This window comes from Lissotriton vulgaris, chromosome 9, assembly GCF_964263255.1.
Source record: "Lissotriton vulgaris chromosome 9, aLisVul1.2, whole genome shotgun sequence".
Taxonomy (NCBI): domain Eukaryota; kingdom Metazoa; phylum Chordata; class Amphibia; order Caudata; family Salamandridae; genus Lissotriton; species Lissotriton vulgaris.
Window position 1 is genome coordinate 886414477 of NC_141697.1, and position 19363 is coordinate 886433839.

General features: G+C 46.5%; 1 protein-coding gene across 1 annotated transcript in view; it reads left to right on the forward strand.

Annotated features, from left to right (window-relative positions):
* The first annotated feature begins 10727 nt into the window (after positions 1-10727).
* Positions 10728-19363, forward strand: part of LOC147692437 (uncharacterized) — a 92215-nt gene continuing 83579 nt past the window's right edge. The window contains exon 1 of the mRNA XM_086936790.1: positions 10728-15547. Within this exon, the coding sequence (XP_086792916.1) occupies positions 10728-15547 (4820 nt within the window). The remainder of the gene's footprint in view (positions 15548-19363) is intronic.

Consider the following 19363-nt stretch of genomic DNA (forward strand, 5'->3'; position numbering starts at 1 on the left):
GAGGCCCAGGAGGATGTGGATTCTGCGCCTGTCGAAGAGCCGAATCCGATCCCTCCTCAGGACCGGCCTGAGGGTTTTCAGCTGCCCTTTCCTGCCCCAGGCCAGGACCCTTGGGCGTTTCTGAACGCTATGTATGGCGTCTTCTCAAGGGCGTGGTACCCCTCTGGTGCACCTTCGGGTCCCATGGGTCCTTTGGCTTTCAGTTTGGGAGTTCCTCACTCCTATCCTCCAGCTCCGTTTATGCCTTATATGCCGGCTCCGACGCCGCCTTGGCAGTTTCCGGCTCCGCCGAAGTCGTCGACGCCGATTCCGGCGTCGCCCGCTCCAGATCGTCCTCGAGGGCATTCCACTGTGCCATCGGATTCGATACCGGCGTCGATCCCGAATCCGTCGGAGCCGCTGGTGTATCCGGCTGCGAGGCGAGTGAAGGAGAGGTCCAGAAGGGAGGCTCAACGCCTTTTGGAAGAGCAAAGGTACTTGGATTCACATTCTAATATTGAGGAAGGTGAATTGGAGGAGGGCTGTTTTGAGGAGTTGGCTGATGCAGGAAGCCTGGATTTCTCTCCAGAGTGGGAGTTGCCCTCAGGCTCTGGTGCACCTTCTAAGGATGTCCAACCTTACCATTTGGTTATGAGGAAGTCTGCTGAACTTCTTCAATTAACTTTGCCAACGGTGGAGTTTAAATCCAATATCCTCACTGAGGTTTTGCATTCTCCGAATTCCGTGGTTGAACCTTTGCTTCCATTTAATGATGCCTTGGCGGAGCCCATTTTGGAGGTGTGGAAGAAACCATTGTCAGCTCCTGCGGTTTCTAAGAGTGTGGCGAGAAGGTACAGGGTTGCACCTGAGGACCCTGCATTTTTGTCTTCTCATCCTTCACCTGAGAGCCTGGTCTTTCAAGCAGCCTGTTCTAAGAAGAATGTTAGTGCCTTTCCCCAGGTTCCTTGTGAAAAGGAAGCAAAGAAACAAGATCAGGTTGCTAAAAAGTCCTTTTCATCGGCAAGCATGGCGTTGAAGTCGACTAATGCCACTTGTCTGATGGGGAGATATGTGCATGCCCTTATGGATTCTTTGCGTGTCCTGGTTCCTAAGGTTCCAGATGCCAACAGGAAGGATTTTGAGGAAGTTACCTCTTATACTCAGGCGGCGGCTCGCCAGGTTATACAAAGTGGTCTGGACACTGCGGACTCTGTGGCGCATATCATGGGCACTGCTGTCGCCACTAGAAGGTCTACTTGGCTGAAATCCTAGGACTTTTCGGCTGATGTTCAGGCGACCTTGCTGGATCTTCCTTTTGATGGTTCTGGTATCTTTGGGAAGAAAGCTGATGTGGCCCTGGAAAGATTTAAGGACAGCAGAGCGACTGCTAAGTCTTTAGGTCTCCAGATCAGGGGCTCTTCGACCAACAGGAGGTTCAGGGGCTTTGGTCGCTCTTCCTTTCGGAATTACCGACAAGGTCAACAGCAGCAGCAACAACAGCAGCAGCAGCAAAATTCCATGTACAGGTCATACAGGGGAAAGCAAAGAGCGCGTCCTCGTGGACGTCAGGCCTCTTCTTCCTCCACTTCTTCCAACCCCCCTGCCTCAGAAAAGCAGCCCTAGATCCGCTATTCAGGATCATGTGGGTCCAGTTGGGGGTCGGATTACCCTTTTTCTACAGGATTGGGAATCGGTTACATCAGTTCTTTGCGTTCTTAATCATGTAGAAAATGGGTATGCCCTTCCCTTTTGGGAATTCCCTCCGAATTACCCTCCTTGCCAAGGCTTTTGCACCGAGGAACATCTGTCACTTCTGCAGGAGGAGGTGCTAACTCTGTTACGAAAGGGTGAGATAGAGGTGGTCCCAGAGCAGGAAAGGGGTCAGGGATGCTACTCCCGGTATTTCCTGATTCCCAAGAAGGATGGCAGACTTCGTCCAATCCTGGATCTCAGGATCTTGAATCTCTATCTGAAACAGGAGAAATTCAAGATGCTCACCCTTGCTCATGTTCTTCAAGCGCTGCTGGAAGAAGACTGGATGGTGTCGCTCGACTTGCAGGATGTGTATTTCCACATCCCAATCCTGAAGTCGCACAGGAAGTATCTCCGTTTTAAGGTGGGATCGCAACACTACCAGTTTGCGGTCCTTCCGTTTGGTCTTACTACTGCACCTCGAGTCTTCACCAAGGTGATGGCGGTGGTGGCAGCACATCTCAGAAGGTCGGGGATCCCGGTTTTCCCTTATTTAGATGACTGGCTGATCAAAGCAGAGTCGTCAGAGAAGGTGCTCCATCATCTGCGGGAAACTACCCAGTTGTTGTACAGGTTGGGTTTTTCAATAAATGTACCCAAGTCTCACCTGGTGCCCTCCCAGCGCAACCTGTTCATAGGTGCTGTACTGGACACAACTGTTTGTCGTGCATTCCCTCCTCCTCAAAGGATTCACGACATTCAGGAAATGATTCCTTTGTTTTGCAATGGAGCGGTCGTTCCAGTCCTGAAGGTCCTTCGCCTGCTCGGTCTGATGGCTTCATGCATTCTGTTGGTCAACCATGCACGCTGGCACATGAGGGCACTCCAGTGGTGCCTCAGCAGGCAGTGGTATCAGCACAACGGAGATCTCATGGAGTCGGTGAGGATCTCCAGAGAAGCTGCGGCGGATCTGTCTTGGTGGGGCGTGGAAGGCAACCTGTCTCAAGGGAAGCCTTTTCAGCTGCCTCCTCCGGTGGCCACAGTAGTATCGGATGCATCCACTCTAGGGTGGGGTGCTCATCTGGGGGATCTGGAGGTCAAGGGTCTTTGGTCTCCAGAGGAAAGGTTGCTTACTTTGATGCTTCACATCAACCTTCTAGAACTGCGGGTGATACGTCTGGCGCTCAAGGCCTTCCTCCCTTCCCTTCGTGGTCGGTCGATCCAGGTCCTGACGGACAACACGACCGCGATGTGGTACATCAACAAGCAGGGAGGAGTGGGGTTGCAGTGTCTCTGCAGAGAGGCTCTGCGACTCTGGTCCTGGGTTCAGGACCACCAGATTTGTCTGATGGCAAATCATCTGGCCGGAGTTCTGAACGTGCGTGCGTCTTTCTGCAGTCTCCAGTATCCGTTGCAAGGAGCCTTGGGGGACACATTTCAGTTGAGTTGGGAAAGACGGCTCCTTTATGCGTTTCCTCCCATACCTTTGATTCCTCGGGTTCTGAGGAAGATACGCCAAGACCGGGCCCAAGTCATATTGGTCGCCCCGGACTGGCCAAGAAGGGTGTGGTATACAGATCTTCTCCACCTCTCCTCTCACCCGCCGCTCCGTCTCCCTCTCAGGGCAGACCTCCTCTCTCAGATGGAGGGGCAGGTTCTACACCCCCACCTCCAGACATTGCACCTTCATGCCTGGAGGTTGAACGGGGCAACCTGAATTCCTTTTCTCTCCCGCCTGACGTGGTGGATGTCATCTTGTCAGCCAGGCGTGACTCCACTAAGTCCGTCTATTCATATAGATGGTCAAAATTTGTCACTTGGTGTGGTGGGAATTCTATTGACCCTTGGAGAGCCCATTTGTCTGATGTTCTCCAGTTTGCCCTTTCTCTGGAGCAGCAAGGGCTTGCTGTTGCCACGGTTAAGGGCTACCTTTCTGCGCTGTCGGCTTTTCGCTGTTTGCCTGACCAGCCATCTCTTTTTAAGTCTACTGTAGTTTTAAGGTTTTTGAAGGGCCTCACAAATAAGTTCCCTCCTACTCCTTTTATTGTGCCTCAGTGGGACTTAAATCTTGTCTTGACCTTTCTGATGGGTGCTCCCTTTGAGCCTCTTCATAAATGTCCTATGAGGCTTTTGACTCTTAAGGCAGTCTTCCTCGTTGCAATAACCTCTGCAGGGAGGGTTAGTGAGCTTCAAGCTCTTAGTTCGAAGCCCCCTTTCTTGACTATTCATGCTGATCGAATGGTTCTTAGGACCAGGGCTGCTTTTCTTCCTTAGGTGGTTACTCCTTTCCACCTTGGTCAATCCATTACCCTCCCTACCTTTTATCCTCCCCCACATCCTTCCAAGGAGGAGGAGAGGTTACACCGTCTGGACCCTAAGAGGGCGGTGTCTTTTTACTTGGACAGAACTAAAGACTGTCGTTTGGATGACCAGCTCTTCGTTGGGTTTGCTGGCTGCAAAAGAGGAAGAGCGGTCCATAAAAGAACATTGTCAATATGGATCGTACTATGTATAAAGATCTGCTACTCTTTGGCCGGTAAGGAACCTCCAGAGGGTATAAGGGCTCATTCTACTAGAGCTAAGTCGTCAACCTCAGCATTGGCTAAAGGTGTTCCTGTAGAGGACATTTGTAGGGTGGCAACTTGGTCTTCCCTCCACACGTTCGCGAAGCATTACTGCTTGGATTCCGAGGTGAGGAGGGACGGCCACTTTGCTCGCTCTGTCCTTCAGGATTTCCTGGTTTAGAAGAGTGGACACCCTCCTCCGGGAGTGGGGACTGTTGTGGGACTCTATTCACAAGGTGAGGAATCCACACGGCAGATGTATCTATCAGAAGAACAAGTTACTTACCTTCGGTAATGCTTTTTCTAGTAGATACTATATCTGCCTGTGTATTCCTCACTGACCCGCCCAACTCCCCGTTGTCCACTCTTCTATGCCAGAGTTACTGTAATGTATTGTATATAAATTGTGATGTTAAGGAGGAGTTTCCATTGCTTTCTTGCATTTGCTTCACACTGTGTGTTTCTCCTTAGCTTTTGTGTACTGTGTATATTATGTATATTTCTACTGTCATTGGTCCGTCCGTGTGCCTCGATGGCACGGAAAAAAGGGCGGAACTGATGTCATCACGCCGGCGTGGGCCTATTGTAGGCGTCGGTGACGTCAGCGGAGTCGCGTGCGATGCTGTGTCTCTATGACGTCCAAGTCCACGTCGGCGCGAGGCTACAAAAAGAATTTCCGAATGTTGCTGACGCAAGGGGATATTCACAAGGTGAGGAATCCACAGGCAGATATAGTATCTACCAGAAAAAGCGTTACCGAAGGTAAGTAACGTGTTTGTTTGGCAGATAGAGAGAGAGATTTAATTTTTTATAAAAACAAAATTATTGAACTTGTACTAATTGACCACTCAGGGGGTAGTTGTTCTAGTTTACTGCAAAACTGGAGCACTCCATGTTGTTATATTTATTTACTAAATAGTCAAAAAGCAGTACACCTACAGACTGCTATGTCAGGGCAAAAACATGTTTTATATGGCTACTGAAGTGTGTGGCAAAATTACTTTTTTGTACAGGTCATTGTAACATTCAGAACAAATTTACTGGGTAAATACAAATAATCTATTTGTACAAATTGTGTGTGAGCTACTTTCACTATGTTCTGTGACAACAACACAAGTTTTAGTGGTAACATTTCCTTTATCCTAAGGCCCTATCCATACCTCTTCGTAGTCTTCAGAGAGGTGTGACTACAACAGTGATGTCATGAGTTAACAACATACTTACACAGAAATAGTTATTAGTCTTCTTTACAACACTAATGATGTGTAGAAGACATACAAAAATTGAAGCGAGATGCTTTACATTAGTCTGTGTATCTGCATGTAACATACCAGGGCATACAATTGATACTTGCTATATAATTGTTTAAAACATTACACATAAAGTTGTCATATAATTTTTTTTAAAATACATTACACATAAAGTACATATTCATGACAGTTTAGATAACATTATAAAAAATGAAATTAATAGGTGTAGCATCTTTTGTTTCAGAACAATTTTATTAGGTTTTATACATACAGGAAATACATGAAAAAAGTACATATAAAGTATTTGACCCAAGGAGTGATACCAATAAGCTGAATGAAAGACTACAGAATAGCTCATAAACTATACGAAGTACATATCAGTGGGTAGGAGGAGTGAGTGTATTGGTGTGATGTTTGGTTGATTAATGTTGGCGTGGTAGTGAGTTTGGTTGGTAGCTAATAGATGACTGAACAGTAGCTTATTTGTATGTTGGTGGATGTGGAGTGATAGAAAATAGAGAGACAGGTAGATCGAAGAGATGGAGATAGTGAAAGGTGAGCAACAGGAAGTGTCAGAAGGTGTCAGTGATGAAGGGTGAGGAACTGGGGTGTAGGGGAGTGAAGTATTTGAGGGGTGGAGATAGGGTGAGGGAGGGGGAGAATGAGGAGTGGGTGGGAGTAACCCCTAGCTTAGGAGATCGGGATGATTCTATATATAGTTATCCAGTTTAGTCCAGATTCTCCCCTTAATCTATGGTGAGGATTCAAGATATGGGTTAATTGCACCTCTGTAAATTTAACTCATTCCCACCACATGCTGGAGGACAGTTTGGAGGAGTGCTTCCACTCAGTGAGGAGGACTTTGATACCGGTTGTGACTAGTACATCCCATAAGATTTGTTCATCTTTGATCAGTGTTTGTTTTACTTCTGGTGGAAGTATACCTAGTGTAATGGGTACAAAGTATAAAGTCTAATTTGTGTGAAGAATGTGTGATATGGTGTCACTGATATCCAGCCAGAACATTTTAGTGAAGGAGCATTCCCAAAGCATGTGTCTCAGTCTAGTGTTTCCTTCTTGCAACTCTAGCAGGTGTCAGAAGGGTGGAGGCCTAGTTTATCAATTTTGGCCGGGGTCCAGGGGGTCATATTGGCAATCCAGTAGCGACATTGTACCAGTGAGGGGGTTATTTCTTTGGTGGAACGGTTTTTCCATATGGTCAACTAGTCTGGTTTTGTTCTATGAGAGTCGCTAGGGTCAGTCATTATGGTTCCCCATTTAACTTGGTTGGGTTTGGTTAGCGCAGAATTAGTGATGGAAGGGGGCATAGAATTTGTATAGAATTTAGATGCTGGATGTCCCCCTTTACAGTATTTTTAGATAGGATTAGGGATCTTCTTCCTACGCTGGTGCAGTTTTACAAAACTATTTATTTTCAAGGCTGCACAATGTGTCCGGTTCTTTTCATCTCCCCCGACGCGTTACAAAGCTCCTGCTTCTTCCTCATGGGGTCATAGGCAGCATGTGATGGAATTAAGTACAGCTGTCTCTTTTATCCAAACAAATGCATACTCTCCCTGGTGAGGTATGCTGGGGGCTGTAGTCCGATTCTTGCCCTTCAGTGGGGTCCGTAATGTGCCATAATTCAAATGCCTTTAAAATTCATTTTCGCACTCCAGTGGGCTCCAGGCACACGATGCAGCCCTCAATAATAAAACACCAGCGCTGATTTCAGGCAGAGAAACCCCCGCCATTCAGTCCCGTTATGGAAAGTTCTGCCAGGTGGTGCATCCTCCGTGGCTGAGGCCGCCGCGGAAATCATCCTACCAAAGTGCCTCTGAACACAAGGATGCCACTCCGCTGGTGCAGTTTTACAAAACTATTTATTTTCAAGGCTGCACAATGTGTCCGGTTCTTTTCATCTCCCCGACGCGTTTCAAAGCTGCTGCTTCTTCCTCATGGGGTCATAGGCAGCACGTGACGGAATTAACTACAGCTGTCTGTTTTATCCAAACAAATGCATACTCTCCCTGGTGAGGTATGCTGGGGGCTGTAGTCCGATTTTTGCCCTTCAGTGGGGTCCGTAATGTGCCATACTTCAAATGCCTTTAAAATTCATTGTGCAGCCTTGAAAAGAAATCGTTTTGTAAAACTGCACCAGCGGAGTGGCGTCCTTGTGTTCAGAGGCACTTTGGTAGGATATTTATATATATATATATATACGGGCGGACCACCATTCCACCAATGGGACAAAGTCAATTACTCCGTTCCCATGACAGTGGAACTGCCCACCTATTTTATAAATAATGGCCAAGCAGGCAGTCATTTATAAAAGCATTGGCAGGAAGCACCATCACAGGGGTTCCTGTCAGTGCATTTTACTCTTTCCTATAGGGCTATGTCAGCAGAAAGCAACCCTGTGACACAGAGTAATGGTTTTTCTTTACAAAAAGGAAGTCCTGAAACAGGATTTTTCGTTATGTAAAGTTATATACAATGCTCCCATGGCAGAGATAGCAATATAATGTTTTTACTGTTCCTTATCGCCAGGTTTAATCAGAAACAGTAAACAATCACTACAAGTCTGCCCATCTAACCTGGACGGGCGGACAGGTAGCCATTTATTTGATGGCCCTTAGTCCCAGGGGCCATAGGAGAGTAGTCTCTTCTATGACAAAACGTAAGGTCCTCCTGCAGTTAAATCAGGCGGGCGTACCTTCATGTAGGTGGAATGTATATACATGCCACCAACATATAAATAACTCCACATTTCTTATGCAACATATAAAGAGATGTGTATAGTCAATTAAATGTCTTTGTCAGATTATGCATAGGAAAGACTTTGCCTAAAATGAGGTTGTCAGAATATTTGGGCAACACCAGGAATAAGAACATTAATTTACCTTTGGCTTCACATTGTTTAAAGAACCTCCACAGTATACATTAAATGAGATGCAGAATTGGGATACTGCTATTTCTAATGTTTTGGAGAATGAACAGGATACACTTCTTCAGAGAGAGATGTTTTGGTTGCAACCTTTAAACACTATCCTCTGTTAGGTATTATATTAATGAATTGGCCTAGAATTTGTTTGTGGGATTCACTTAGTATTGTAGAACTATCATAGTACTAGGTAAGTTACAGCGCTTTTTGTGTTTAAAATGGATAGAGGTACAAACACATCTAATGAGGATGGTTCCTCCTGTACACATTGACTTTTTGCTGTAAAAATTGATTTTATTACCTTTATTTTATTTGATAAATTGTTCATTTTTTTGCTCCTCTGACAAATATATGTAAATGTATTTATGGTTTATAATCCTGGCTATAGGTATTTTCACAGAAAATGCATTGAATTAAGACTTAATGTTCAAGGGAAACAAGTAACATCTTCATTGATGTGAATCAAATAGATATAAATGGATTCAATGAGCATATGTACAAATACATATTGTGTGAATTTGATTGTGAAGTCTTTGTGTTTGTAGTCAATGTTTTAAGTATTTGTAGACCTCTGTGGTTATTTAAGTTTAGTTATGAACAGCCACACTAGTCCACAATTCCCCAGAGGTTTCTTACTTCAGCCAAAATATGAAGGTGCTGTCACAATATCCTGCACTTTTGTTTTATTTGCTGACACGCCATTCATTGTAAAGATGTATGTGAAGCTTTTCAAGCACTGACTTTTGCTTTTTGTTAAATAGATAGGGGCTTTACCTTAGAAGTGCAGGATCTGCAATCAGCCTGTGTAAAGGTATCCACAGAAAAGCACTCACAATTAAATATTTTCTTTGTCGTAACAAAAGGAATTTATAGACAGTATTTAATTTGTGAAGGTAATTGGACTCATTTTTACAGACTTGGGCATAATTTTGATTATAAGTCTTTTCACCTCATACCAGGAAATTGAGAAAGAATGAGGCATAGAAAGATTAATTGAAATGAGTGAGCCAGAGAGGAAAAGCCTGCTAGTGTAAGATAAAGAGGCTGAAATGTATGGTGGTACAAGAAAGGCATGAGATGGAAGTAATCTAGAGTAGGCTGCACTGGTATTCAGCAACACTGAAAAGTTCGGCAGCTCCAGTGGTAGGCTGTAAGAAAAACTTTAGGAACCTGCAATGCCATTAGCTGAATTGCCAGTCTTGATGCCATAGGTACTCGGTGTCTCATTGAAAATGTGGAACCACCGCCCAAGTCAAATCAGTCACTGCCACGTGCTTCCATACCCTGAAGATGCTGAGAAAGATTTTCCAATGGCTCTAAAGCAGCTCCTGGAAAACTGTCATATTGGTCACAAGCATGCTTGACTACGGGAATGCCCTCTATGGTGGGACCAACACAAAACTCAACAGAATGCTGCAGACCACTTAGAATTTGGCAGCCAGAATCACTCTCAACATCTCATGTTATGATAACATCACACCACACCTGAAGAAGCTCACTGCCTCCCCATACACATATGAGCACAATTCATACTTCTCACCCACACATTCAAGGCACTACATAACACTGGCTGAGTATACCTCAACAATAGCTTCTGCTTTCACAAACCTTCCAGACACCTCTGCTCTTCTGAACTCCTTCTTTCTCACATCTCATGTCTTACGGAAAATCTGATTGGGAGGAAAAGCTTCACTTACATCGTGCCTAAAGCTTGGAACAGCTTGCCATTACACATAAGAGCCTCCTCCTCACATCTTGAATTCCACACGGAGCTGAAGACCTGGCTTTACGAGCAGTCCCAGTAGGCTCTAGGTTTGGCTAGGCTCAATCATGCTCATTGACAGGATACCGTTCCTGGAGTTAGTGTACTCTACAAATCTGCATAACATAACACACACTCTATTGGCAGCCTAAAGTTCATGTGGAGAAAGAGCTTCCATTTCCCCGCATTTCAGTGATATACTTCTAGGATGACCCACTTCGTCCCAGGTTTTCCCATGCATCTGTAGTTGTGCTTTGCCTTTTATTTAACTTCTTGTGTTTTCTCACCTTATTTGTATTTGAGAACAGACCTAAAATACCTTTGTGGGAAAAGCAAATGTGGATTGGTGGTTAAAGCAGTGTTATGTTGCAGAAGTGCAGATGTTCTAAGCAGAGTAACACCCTATATATATAATTGTTATTGAATAGGTAGATTGATTGAACTCAGCAAATGTGTTGTCTGTCGTGAAATGTCTGCCTGACTACCCTGCTCTCTTTTGTCTCAAGGATAGTTTCCTGAGAAGATGAGCAGCAAGAATGGGGAATGTGCAATCTGAAACACCACAAGCGGCCTCCCCTACCCAGATTGAAGAGAAGAGTGATGTGCAACTTTTAGAGAAAACTAACAGACCACATACTATCGACAAAATCAAATATGAAGTTGAAAGTAGAACTTGTGATGACGCAGAGAAGTATGTATCCAAAGACGTTGGGCATCTAAATAGAGAATCCAGGCTAGGACAGCCCAAGGAAGAAACTACAGACATGGGAGGCAAGTGCAGCAAGAATATGTCCTGGAAGGTTACCAAAAGGTGGAGCTCCAGTGTAGGGAAAATGCCTAGCGTCATGACTACTGCCACTACTATGAAAGGAACAGCAAATTCTCCCAAAGAGACTGGATTAAAAACAACGCCACCTAATGCACAGGCCATCTTGACTGCCCAAGGTTGTCTAGGAAGTCGACTCTCTGAGGGTGAATCTGTAGATCCCCCAGCCGCCAGTACTGAGTCAAACAAGCAGAACACAAACCTCAGTCTTCTGAAGACTAGCCTTAAAGTTCCCACCCATGATAACTTGAAAACTAAGAAAGCTGTGCCTAATGAAAAGGTCAAGGGGTCCAGCAGTTCTACAGAACACCAGAGAGGACAGTTAAACTTGACACCAAAAGGCGAGGCAAGTTCATTGTCAAAGCCACAAGATCCATTGGGGATGAGATTGCCCAGAGTAGCACAATTTTCCAATCCAACAAAAAATAGCACACCCTTAGAAGGGCTGACATCAGTACCAAAGACACACTGTCAAAATGTCCAAAAACACTCAGGCCAAAGTCATAGCATGAACAGCCAAGGAACAAGCAGCCAGAAACTGCACAGCCCGGCAGGACGCAGTAGTCAGAATGTAAATAGTGAAGCTGCTCAAAGTCAAAGCAGTCACACCCAAGCAGCTTCTTCCTCGAATGTTGATAGCCAAGCAGCAAGCAGGGAAAATGGTCAAATCCACAGTGTGCACACTCAGAGTGTGAACATCCAAGCAGCACAGAGTCATAGCCATCCTGCACACAGTGAAAACCTACAAAACCATGTAACCCACTGTCAGAGTGTGCCTAGCCACATAGCCCACAGCGAAAACGCACACAAACACGCGACCAGCAGTGAGAAACCACAGACCCAAATAGCTCACAGTCAAAGTCTGCTCACCAATTTGGACCGCAGACAAAATGTACAGTGTAACTCAGTTTCCAGTGAAAAGATACACCACCCAGGAAGCAAAAATCAACAGTTTCACACTCATGCAAGTCACACAATGAGCAAGGAGAGTCAGGGAGACAAGCAAAAAGGGTCACTGAAAAAAAATAAATCACAAGAACCTCTTCTTTTGACTAAAAAACAGAACTATGATGGTGTGGCAGACGCACTGTTCCGAGTGAAGGGTACCAGTATACCCTACCCAAGACCAGCAACCCCATTTCCGATATCTTTTACTCAGAATGACATGGAGGACCAATCGTATTTAGAGGCACACGACAAATTTAGTCTGTTAGGAGAAGGTCATAGCAGCGAGGAAGAAAACTATAACCAGCGAAAGAATTGTAAGGAACCTGCTGGGGGGCATGGAGATGGAGCACTGGAGGGAGGGGACCCAAAGTTGTCAGATGATAGCTCTCAAGCACCCACCGTCACTGAACTGCAGCTCATGCCCCCTATTAAGAACCTGGAACAGCATGAGACAAACGAAAGCTTAAAAAACTATGCCTCTGTGGTAGCCACTACCAGTCCCATGGTGGAAGGGAGAAAGCCTTTCCTTCAGCAAGATGTGAGCAATCAGCAAAACACAGAAGAAGTGCTCACTCAAGGGCTTTCTAGTACTGAGGCGGCTCAGCAAAGGGGAAACATTCAATTTTCTTCTGGGGTGTCTTATGCAGATGCCTTAAAACAAAAATCTCAGCAAAGGTCTGCTCAGATGATTTCAGAGCAACCCATAGCCCTGAACACCACCTACGGGAACAAAAAGTCTGCTCCAGCGAAATTGGATGATAGATTCACAGCGTCCACCATGGCACCTTCAAGTGCTGAACAGATGAGGGACATGCTGTATGAGCAACTGAAAAAGAAGTTAAACAAAGATAAAGAGAAAGTCATTGAGAACAGCCCTTCAAAATATTCTAAGCATCAATCACATCAGACTCAGCCTGGAAAGCAAGAGACAAGTACCCCAAGACAGAGAAAGTCCCAACATAAGTCTCAACATTTGCTGCGTGAGGCCAGTACGTTAAGGGAAACCAAACACCATCAGGGTCAGCACGTGCTGCATGAGACAAGTTTGGCTGCACAGACCAAACAAACCCAGCGCCAGCACAGCGAGTCGAGCACTCTAACACAGACAAAACCACAGCAGGTTCAACGACATCTACCTGAAACGAGAATCTCAATGCAAGCAAAATCTCAGCAGAATACCCACCCTGGGCTGCATGATGTTAATGTCCATTCTCAGGTAAAAGTGCAGCCAAAAGTCCATCATCCATCGCAGGAGGCAAATATGTCAAAGCATGTACAGCAGCAGCAGCAGGTGCAATACCTTTGCAATGAGGGAGGTCATTTGACACTGGCAAAACACCGCCAGGCCCAGCGACAGATACACGAGGCAAGTAGTGTAATGCAATCAAAATCACAGCAGAAGGCAAAGAATACATTGCACCCAATGGTGCCACAGTCACAGGCAAAAATGCAGCAAAATGCACACCAGCCACCTTTGGACGAAAATGCAGTAAAACAGATAGTACAGCAAAATGTTCAGCCCACGTTACATGAGACAAGTACTTTATCACAATTAAAAGTGCAGCAAAAGGTACAGTCCTTAATGCATGAGCCAAGGCTTCTGTCACCTGGAGAAATCCCGCCGACCCAGTGCCAACAGCAACAGGCGGGCTGCACAGCACAAGCGAAACAACGATATGTGCACGACGCCCAACATCAGGTGCATGAGATTTCTACCCAAACTCAGGCCAAACAGCAGGAGGTCATGGGTCTGCTTCCTAAGACAAGGACCCTAACACAGGTGAAACAGCAAAAGGCACAACCTCCACTGCATGATGGCAGTACTCAAAACCAGGCACAAGTGCTGCAGAAGGCACAACATCTACAGAAGGAAACTTCTTCAAAGCAGACCACTCAGCAGCAGGATCAGCTGCCCAAGAAAAGGGCCCGAACAGACGATAAACTACAGCAAAAGACACAGCCCCAAGAGCAGGTGAATAATCAGATAATGCCACATGTGCATCAGATGGCACAACATCTGCCACAGGAAGCAACTGCCTTAAAGCAGACGGCACAGCAACCGGAAACGCAACTGCTGCAGGAGGCAGATCCCCTAACACAGTCAAAAGTAGGACCACATGTACAGGAATCCCTTCAAGGGATAAGCCTTCAAACACCGGTCAAATCAGTAAAACCCCATAAGCAGAGAGTGAAGCTTCTGCTGCATGAGGTAAATACTATAAAACAGGCAAGACAAGAGCAGATGCTGCAAGAAGCAGTTACAATATCACAGTCAAAACAGCCGGTACAGCAATCAAGGCTCCCAAGGACAAGTGAGGGTGGTGTCCTGAGCCCAGCTGCAAAGATTTCAGAGTCACAGTGTCCTCTCATTCCTGTTGCACAACCCGAAAGGCAAGACCACCAAAACAATAAGACACCCAAAATCATGCAGACACCAGGAACCTCAACTCAGCAGGCTTCCTTTAACTTCACTGGTGCAAAGCCCTCATTTGATTGGAGTAGCCAGAACGTGCTTAATAACCATTTCCAGTTCAGTAGCATCACAAAAGCTGAGGAAAACAAAAACATGCCTGACTCATTGGTGCACAATGAGACCATATCGTCTTCTCAGAATGGGTTCATTGTAAGCGAATCCCTGGTGGTCCAGACTACAAGCAAATGTCAAGAGAATCTGACAGCCCAGGCTAAGGAAGGTCTGCATAGTTTACAAAGATTCCCACAACAAGGTCTTCACAAATCAGGGCTCCCCGAGCAGGATTTAAAAACAAAGCAATCACCTTTGTTGCCAAATCAAGTACATGGTAAGATACTACCAAATACACCTCTGGCACACAAGGATCCCCAAACCTTTTCTCTCTCTGTAGCTCCCTGCTGTGGATCACCTGCTAAGCTGAGAAAGTCCACCGTCCCCCATCCAGTCGATTTAAAAATTAATGTAACCATCAAAGATAACATGCCACAAAGTATAATGAGGGGCCAGGCACATCCTCAAACCACACCAGGGAAAAAGGAGCCTACCTCTCCCACAAACACAATTCTTCCATCTGCTATTCTTGGTAAAGAATTGTCTGAAGTTGTAGTCTCAAACACTGGATCTGTCCCACCACTAGTGGCTCCATTAGTGGACAAACCTAACCATCCCAAGGTTCAGGGTGACCTCACCAAGGCTACATCCCAAACCAAGTTGAAAGTGAAAGGTCAGAGTACAGCGAGGGCCACTTCCAAACCCCCGTTCCGATCTCAGAGCCAGCAAAAGCGAACTACAAATTCTGCTCACCTGTCCCAGGAAAAAGCTAACCTGCCCTCCCAACCTGAAAACAAACAACTAAAGAAGACAAAGGAGAAGAAAGAAGGAGAACTTATTCAAGCTTCACAAGAAACAAAAGCTGAAGGAATTCTAGGTGAAGCTTCCTCTGCTATTTCCACATCCCAAACTGAAACAGACCAGGAGGCAAAAAGGATTTCAGAGAAGGTTCTGCCCACTGGACTCTGGCCATCTTTCCAGGTGGACAGCTCCTGTCCAAACAAGTGCCTCAGCATTAACCAGACTGAGAGGAGGCTGCCGGTAAATGTAGATAAGTGGTAAGTGACATTTGTGGGTAGTGGGCAAGTACAGTTCCTAGATATGTCTTCTCCACACGCTCTTCTTAGAGTGGTCTTTTGTTTTGAATCCTACATTGAGGTCAGCTAGTTCTCTGCAGCACAGCCCTGCCTTCTTTCTCTACACATAGGTTTCTTTTGTGAGTGTGTAAGTTGCAATATACTTTGACTTGCAACTTTGTAAATGTCATTTGTTTTTCAAAATGCAAAGCTCATGGAGTGTCAAAGAACACGTAAAGATAGTATCAGAGGCCCTGTGCATCAGTGGGAGACCCTTCCTGCATGTTTGATGGCGGAGTGTAGATCCCTGTTGGAGCCCAAACCCCAGAATGTCCCAAGCCCATCTCCAACCCCTATGTTTGTCCCTGGCCACAGTACTCTCAAGCTGAAGTCCACAAGAGCCATCCCTCACTCCTACATCCCACATATGGCTTCATAGCTTCTGCAACCCTGCCAAAGCCCAATCCCTGCCCTGTCACCTGTCCAATGCAAAAACAACAGTTGATGGGCAGAATGCAGAACAATGTCATACATTCACCCCAGTACAGAGATCTGGACCTGAATCCATCGTTTTTTTGCTCCCCACCCTACCCCACCCCAGGTCAGACATGGCCATATGCAAATCAGCCTTGACCCTGTGCCTCATGGGAACAGTCCAGCCCGAACTGCCAAGCCATATCTTCCATGGACCGGAATCAAGCATCCTAAGACAGTTTTCTGGCTATCAGCCATCTTCAGCCAGGATAGCTTGACTCCAGTGGCCTGGAGATTACAGGACTCACGTCTGAGCATTCCCGTCCCACTCTGGGTGACAAATGCAAAAACAACAGTTGATGGACAGAATGCAGAACAATGTCATACATTCACCCCAGTACAGAGATCTGGGCCTAAATCCATCGTTTCTTTGCTCACCACACCACCCCAGTTCAGACATGGCCATATGCAAATCAGCCTGACCCTGTGCCTCAAGGGAACACTCCAGCCCGAACTGCCAAGCCATGTCTTCCCCGGACCAGAATCAAGCATCCTAGGACCGGTTTCTGGCTATCAGCTGTCTTCAGCCAGGATAGCTTGACTCCAGTGGCGTGGAGAGCACGGGACTCGCGTCTGAGCATACCTGTCCCACTCAGGGTGACAAATGCAAAAACAACAGTTGATGGACAGAATGCAGAGTGTAGATTCTTGTTAGATGCCAAACCCCAGAATGTTTCAGAAAAGGGGGTGGTGATGAATAGAGTGTCTGAATTAAGCAGACCACTCTTACCCAGTCCAAAGATCAGGGCTTGATCCATCACCGTTATTTAGCTCACTGCACCATCCCAGCTCAGAACCTGGCTATATGCAAATCAGTCTGTCCCTGGCCCAGTGCATCATGGGAACAGGGCAGACTAAACTACCAAGCCAATTCTTCACCAGAAAGGAGACAAGCTACAGGGGACCGGTTTCTGGCATTTCAGCCGCCGTCGGCCCGGCTTGCTTGAATCCTGATGGTGCAGTGAGCAAGGGACTCATGTCTGAGTAACCCTGCCACACCTATAGTGGCCAAAAATGATTCAGAAAAGGGGGTGGTGATGAACAGAGTGTCTGAATTAAGCAGACCACTCTTACCCAGTCCAAAGATCAGGGCTTGATCCATCACCGTTATTTAGCTCACTGCACCATCCCAGCTCAGAACCTGGCTATGTGCAAATCAGTCTGTCCCTGGCCCAGTGCATCATGGCAACAGGGCAGACCAAACTACCAAGCCAATTCTTCACCAGAAAGGAGACAAGCTACCGGGGACCGGTTTCTGGCATTTCAGCCGTCGTCGGCCCAGCTTGCTTGAATCCTGATGGTGCAGTGAGCAAGGGACTCACGTCTGAGTATACCCTGCCACACCTATAGTGGCCAAAAACGATTCAGAAAAGGGGGTGGTGATGAACAGAGTGTCTGAATTAAGCAGACCACTCTTACCCAGTCCAAAGATCAGGGCTTGATCCATCACCGTTATTTAGCTCACTGCACCATCCCAGCTCAGAACCTGGCTATATGCAAATCAGTCTGTCCCTGGCCCAGTGCATCATGGGAACAGGGCAGACTAAACTACCAAGCCAATTCTTCACCAGAAAGGAGACAAGCTACCGGGGACCGGTCTCTGGCATTTCAGCCGTCGTCGGCCCGGCTTGCTTGAATCCTGATGGTGCAATCCCTTGCTCATTGCACCATCAGGATTCAAGCAAGCCGGGCCGAAGACGGCTGAAATGCCAGAAACCGGTCCCCGGAAGCTTGTTTCCTTCCCAGTATAAGAATTGGCTTGGTAGTTTGGTCTGCCCTGTTCCCATGATGCACTGGGCCAGCGTCAGACTAATTCGCATATAGCCAAGTTCTGAGCTGGGATGGTGCAGTGAGCTAAAAAAATGGTGATGGATCAAGCCCTGATCTTTGGACTGGGTAAGAGTGGTCTGCTTAATTCAGACACTCTGTTCATCACCAGCCCCTTTTCTGAATCATTTTTGTCCACCATTAGCGTGGAAGGGTATACTCAGATGTGAGTCCCTTGCTCATTGCACCATCAGGATTCAAGCAAGCCGGGCCGAAGACGGCTGAAATGCCAGAAACCCGTCTCCGGAAGCTTGTTTCCTTCCCAGTATAAGAATTGGCTTGGTAGTTTGGTCTGCCCTGTTCCCATGATGCACTGGGCCAGGGTCAGACTAATTTGCATATAGCCAAGTTCTGAGCTGGGATGGTGCAGTGAGCTAAAAAACGGTGATGGATCAAGCCCTGATCTTTGGACTGGGTAAGAGTGGTCTGCTTAATTCAGACACTCTGTTCATCACCACCCCCTTTTCTGAATCATTTTTGTCCACCATAAGCGTGGAAGGGTATACTCAGATGTGAGTCCCTTGCTCATTGCACCATCAGGATTCAAGCAAACCGGGCCGAAGACGGCTGAAATGCCAGAAACCGGTCCCCGGAAGCTTGTTTCCTTCCCAGTTTAAGAATTGGCTTGGTAGTTTGGTCTGCCCTGTTCCCATGATGCACTGGGCCAGGGTCAGACTAATTTGCATATAGCCAAGTTCTGAGCTGGGATGGTGCAGTGAGCTAAAAAACGGTGATGGATCAAGCCCTGATCTTTGGACTGGGTAAGAGTGGTCTGCTTAATTCAGACACTCTGTTCATCACCACCCCCTTTTCTGAATCATTTGTGTCCACCATAAGCGTGGAAGGGTATACTCAGATGTGAGTCCCTTGCTCATTGCACCATCAGGATTCAAGCAAGCCGGGCCGAAGACGGCTGAAATGCCAGAAACCGGTCCCCGGAAGCTTGTTTCCTTCCCAGTATAAGAATTGGCTTGGTAGTGTGGTCTGCCCTGTTCCCATGATGCACTGGGTCAGGGTCAGACTAATTTGCATATAGCCAAGTTCTGAGCTGCGATGGTGCAGTGACCTAAAAAACGGTGATGGATTAAGCCCTGATCTTTGGACTGGGTAAGAGTGGTCTGCTTAATTCAGACACTCTGTTCATCACCACCCCCTTTTCTGAATCATTTTTGTCCACCATAAGCGTGGAAGGGTATACTCAGATGTGAGTCCCTTGCTCATTGCACCATCAGGATTCAAGCAAGCCGGGCCGAAGACGGCTGAAATGCCAGAAACCGGTCCCCGGAAGCTTGTTTCCTTCCCAGTATAAGAATTGGCTTGGTAGTTTGTCTGCCCTGTTCCCATGATGCACTGGGCCAGGGTCAGACTAATTTGCATATAGCCAAGTTCTGAGCTGGGATGGTGCAGTGAGCTAAAAAACGGTGATGGATTAAGCCC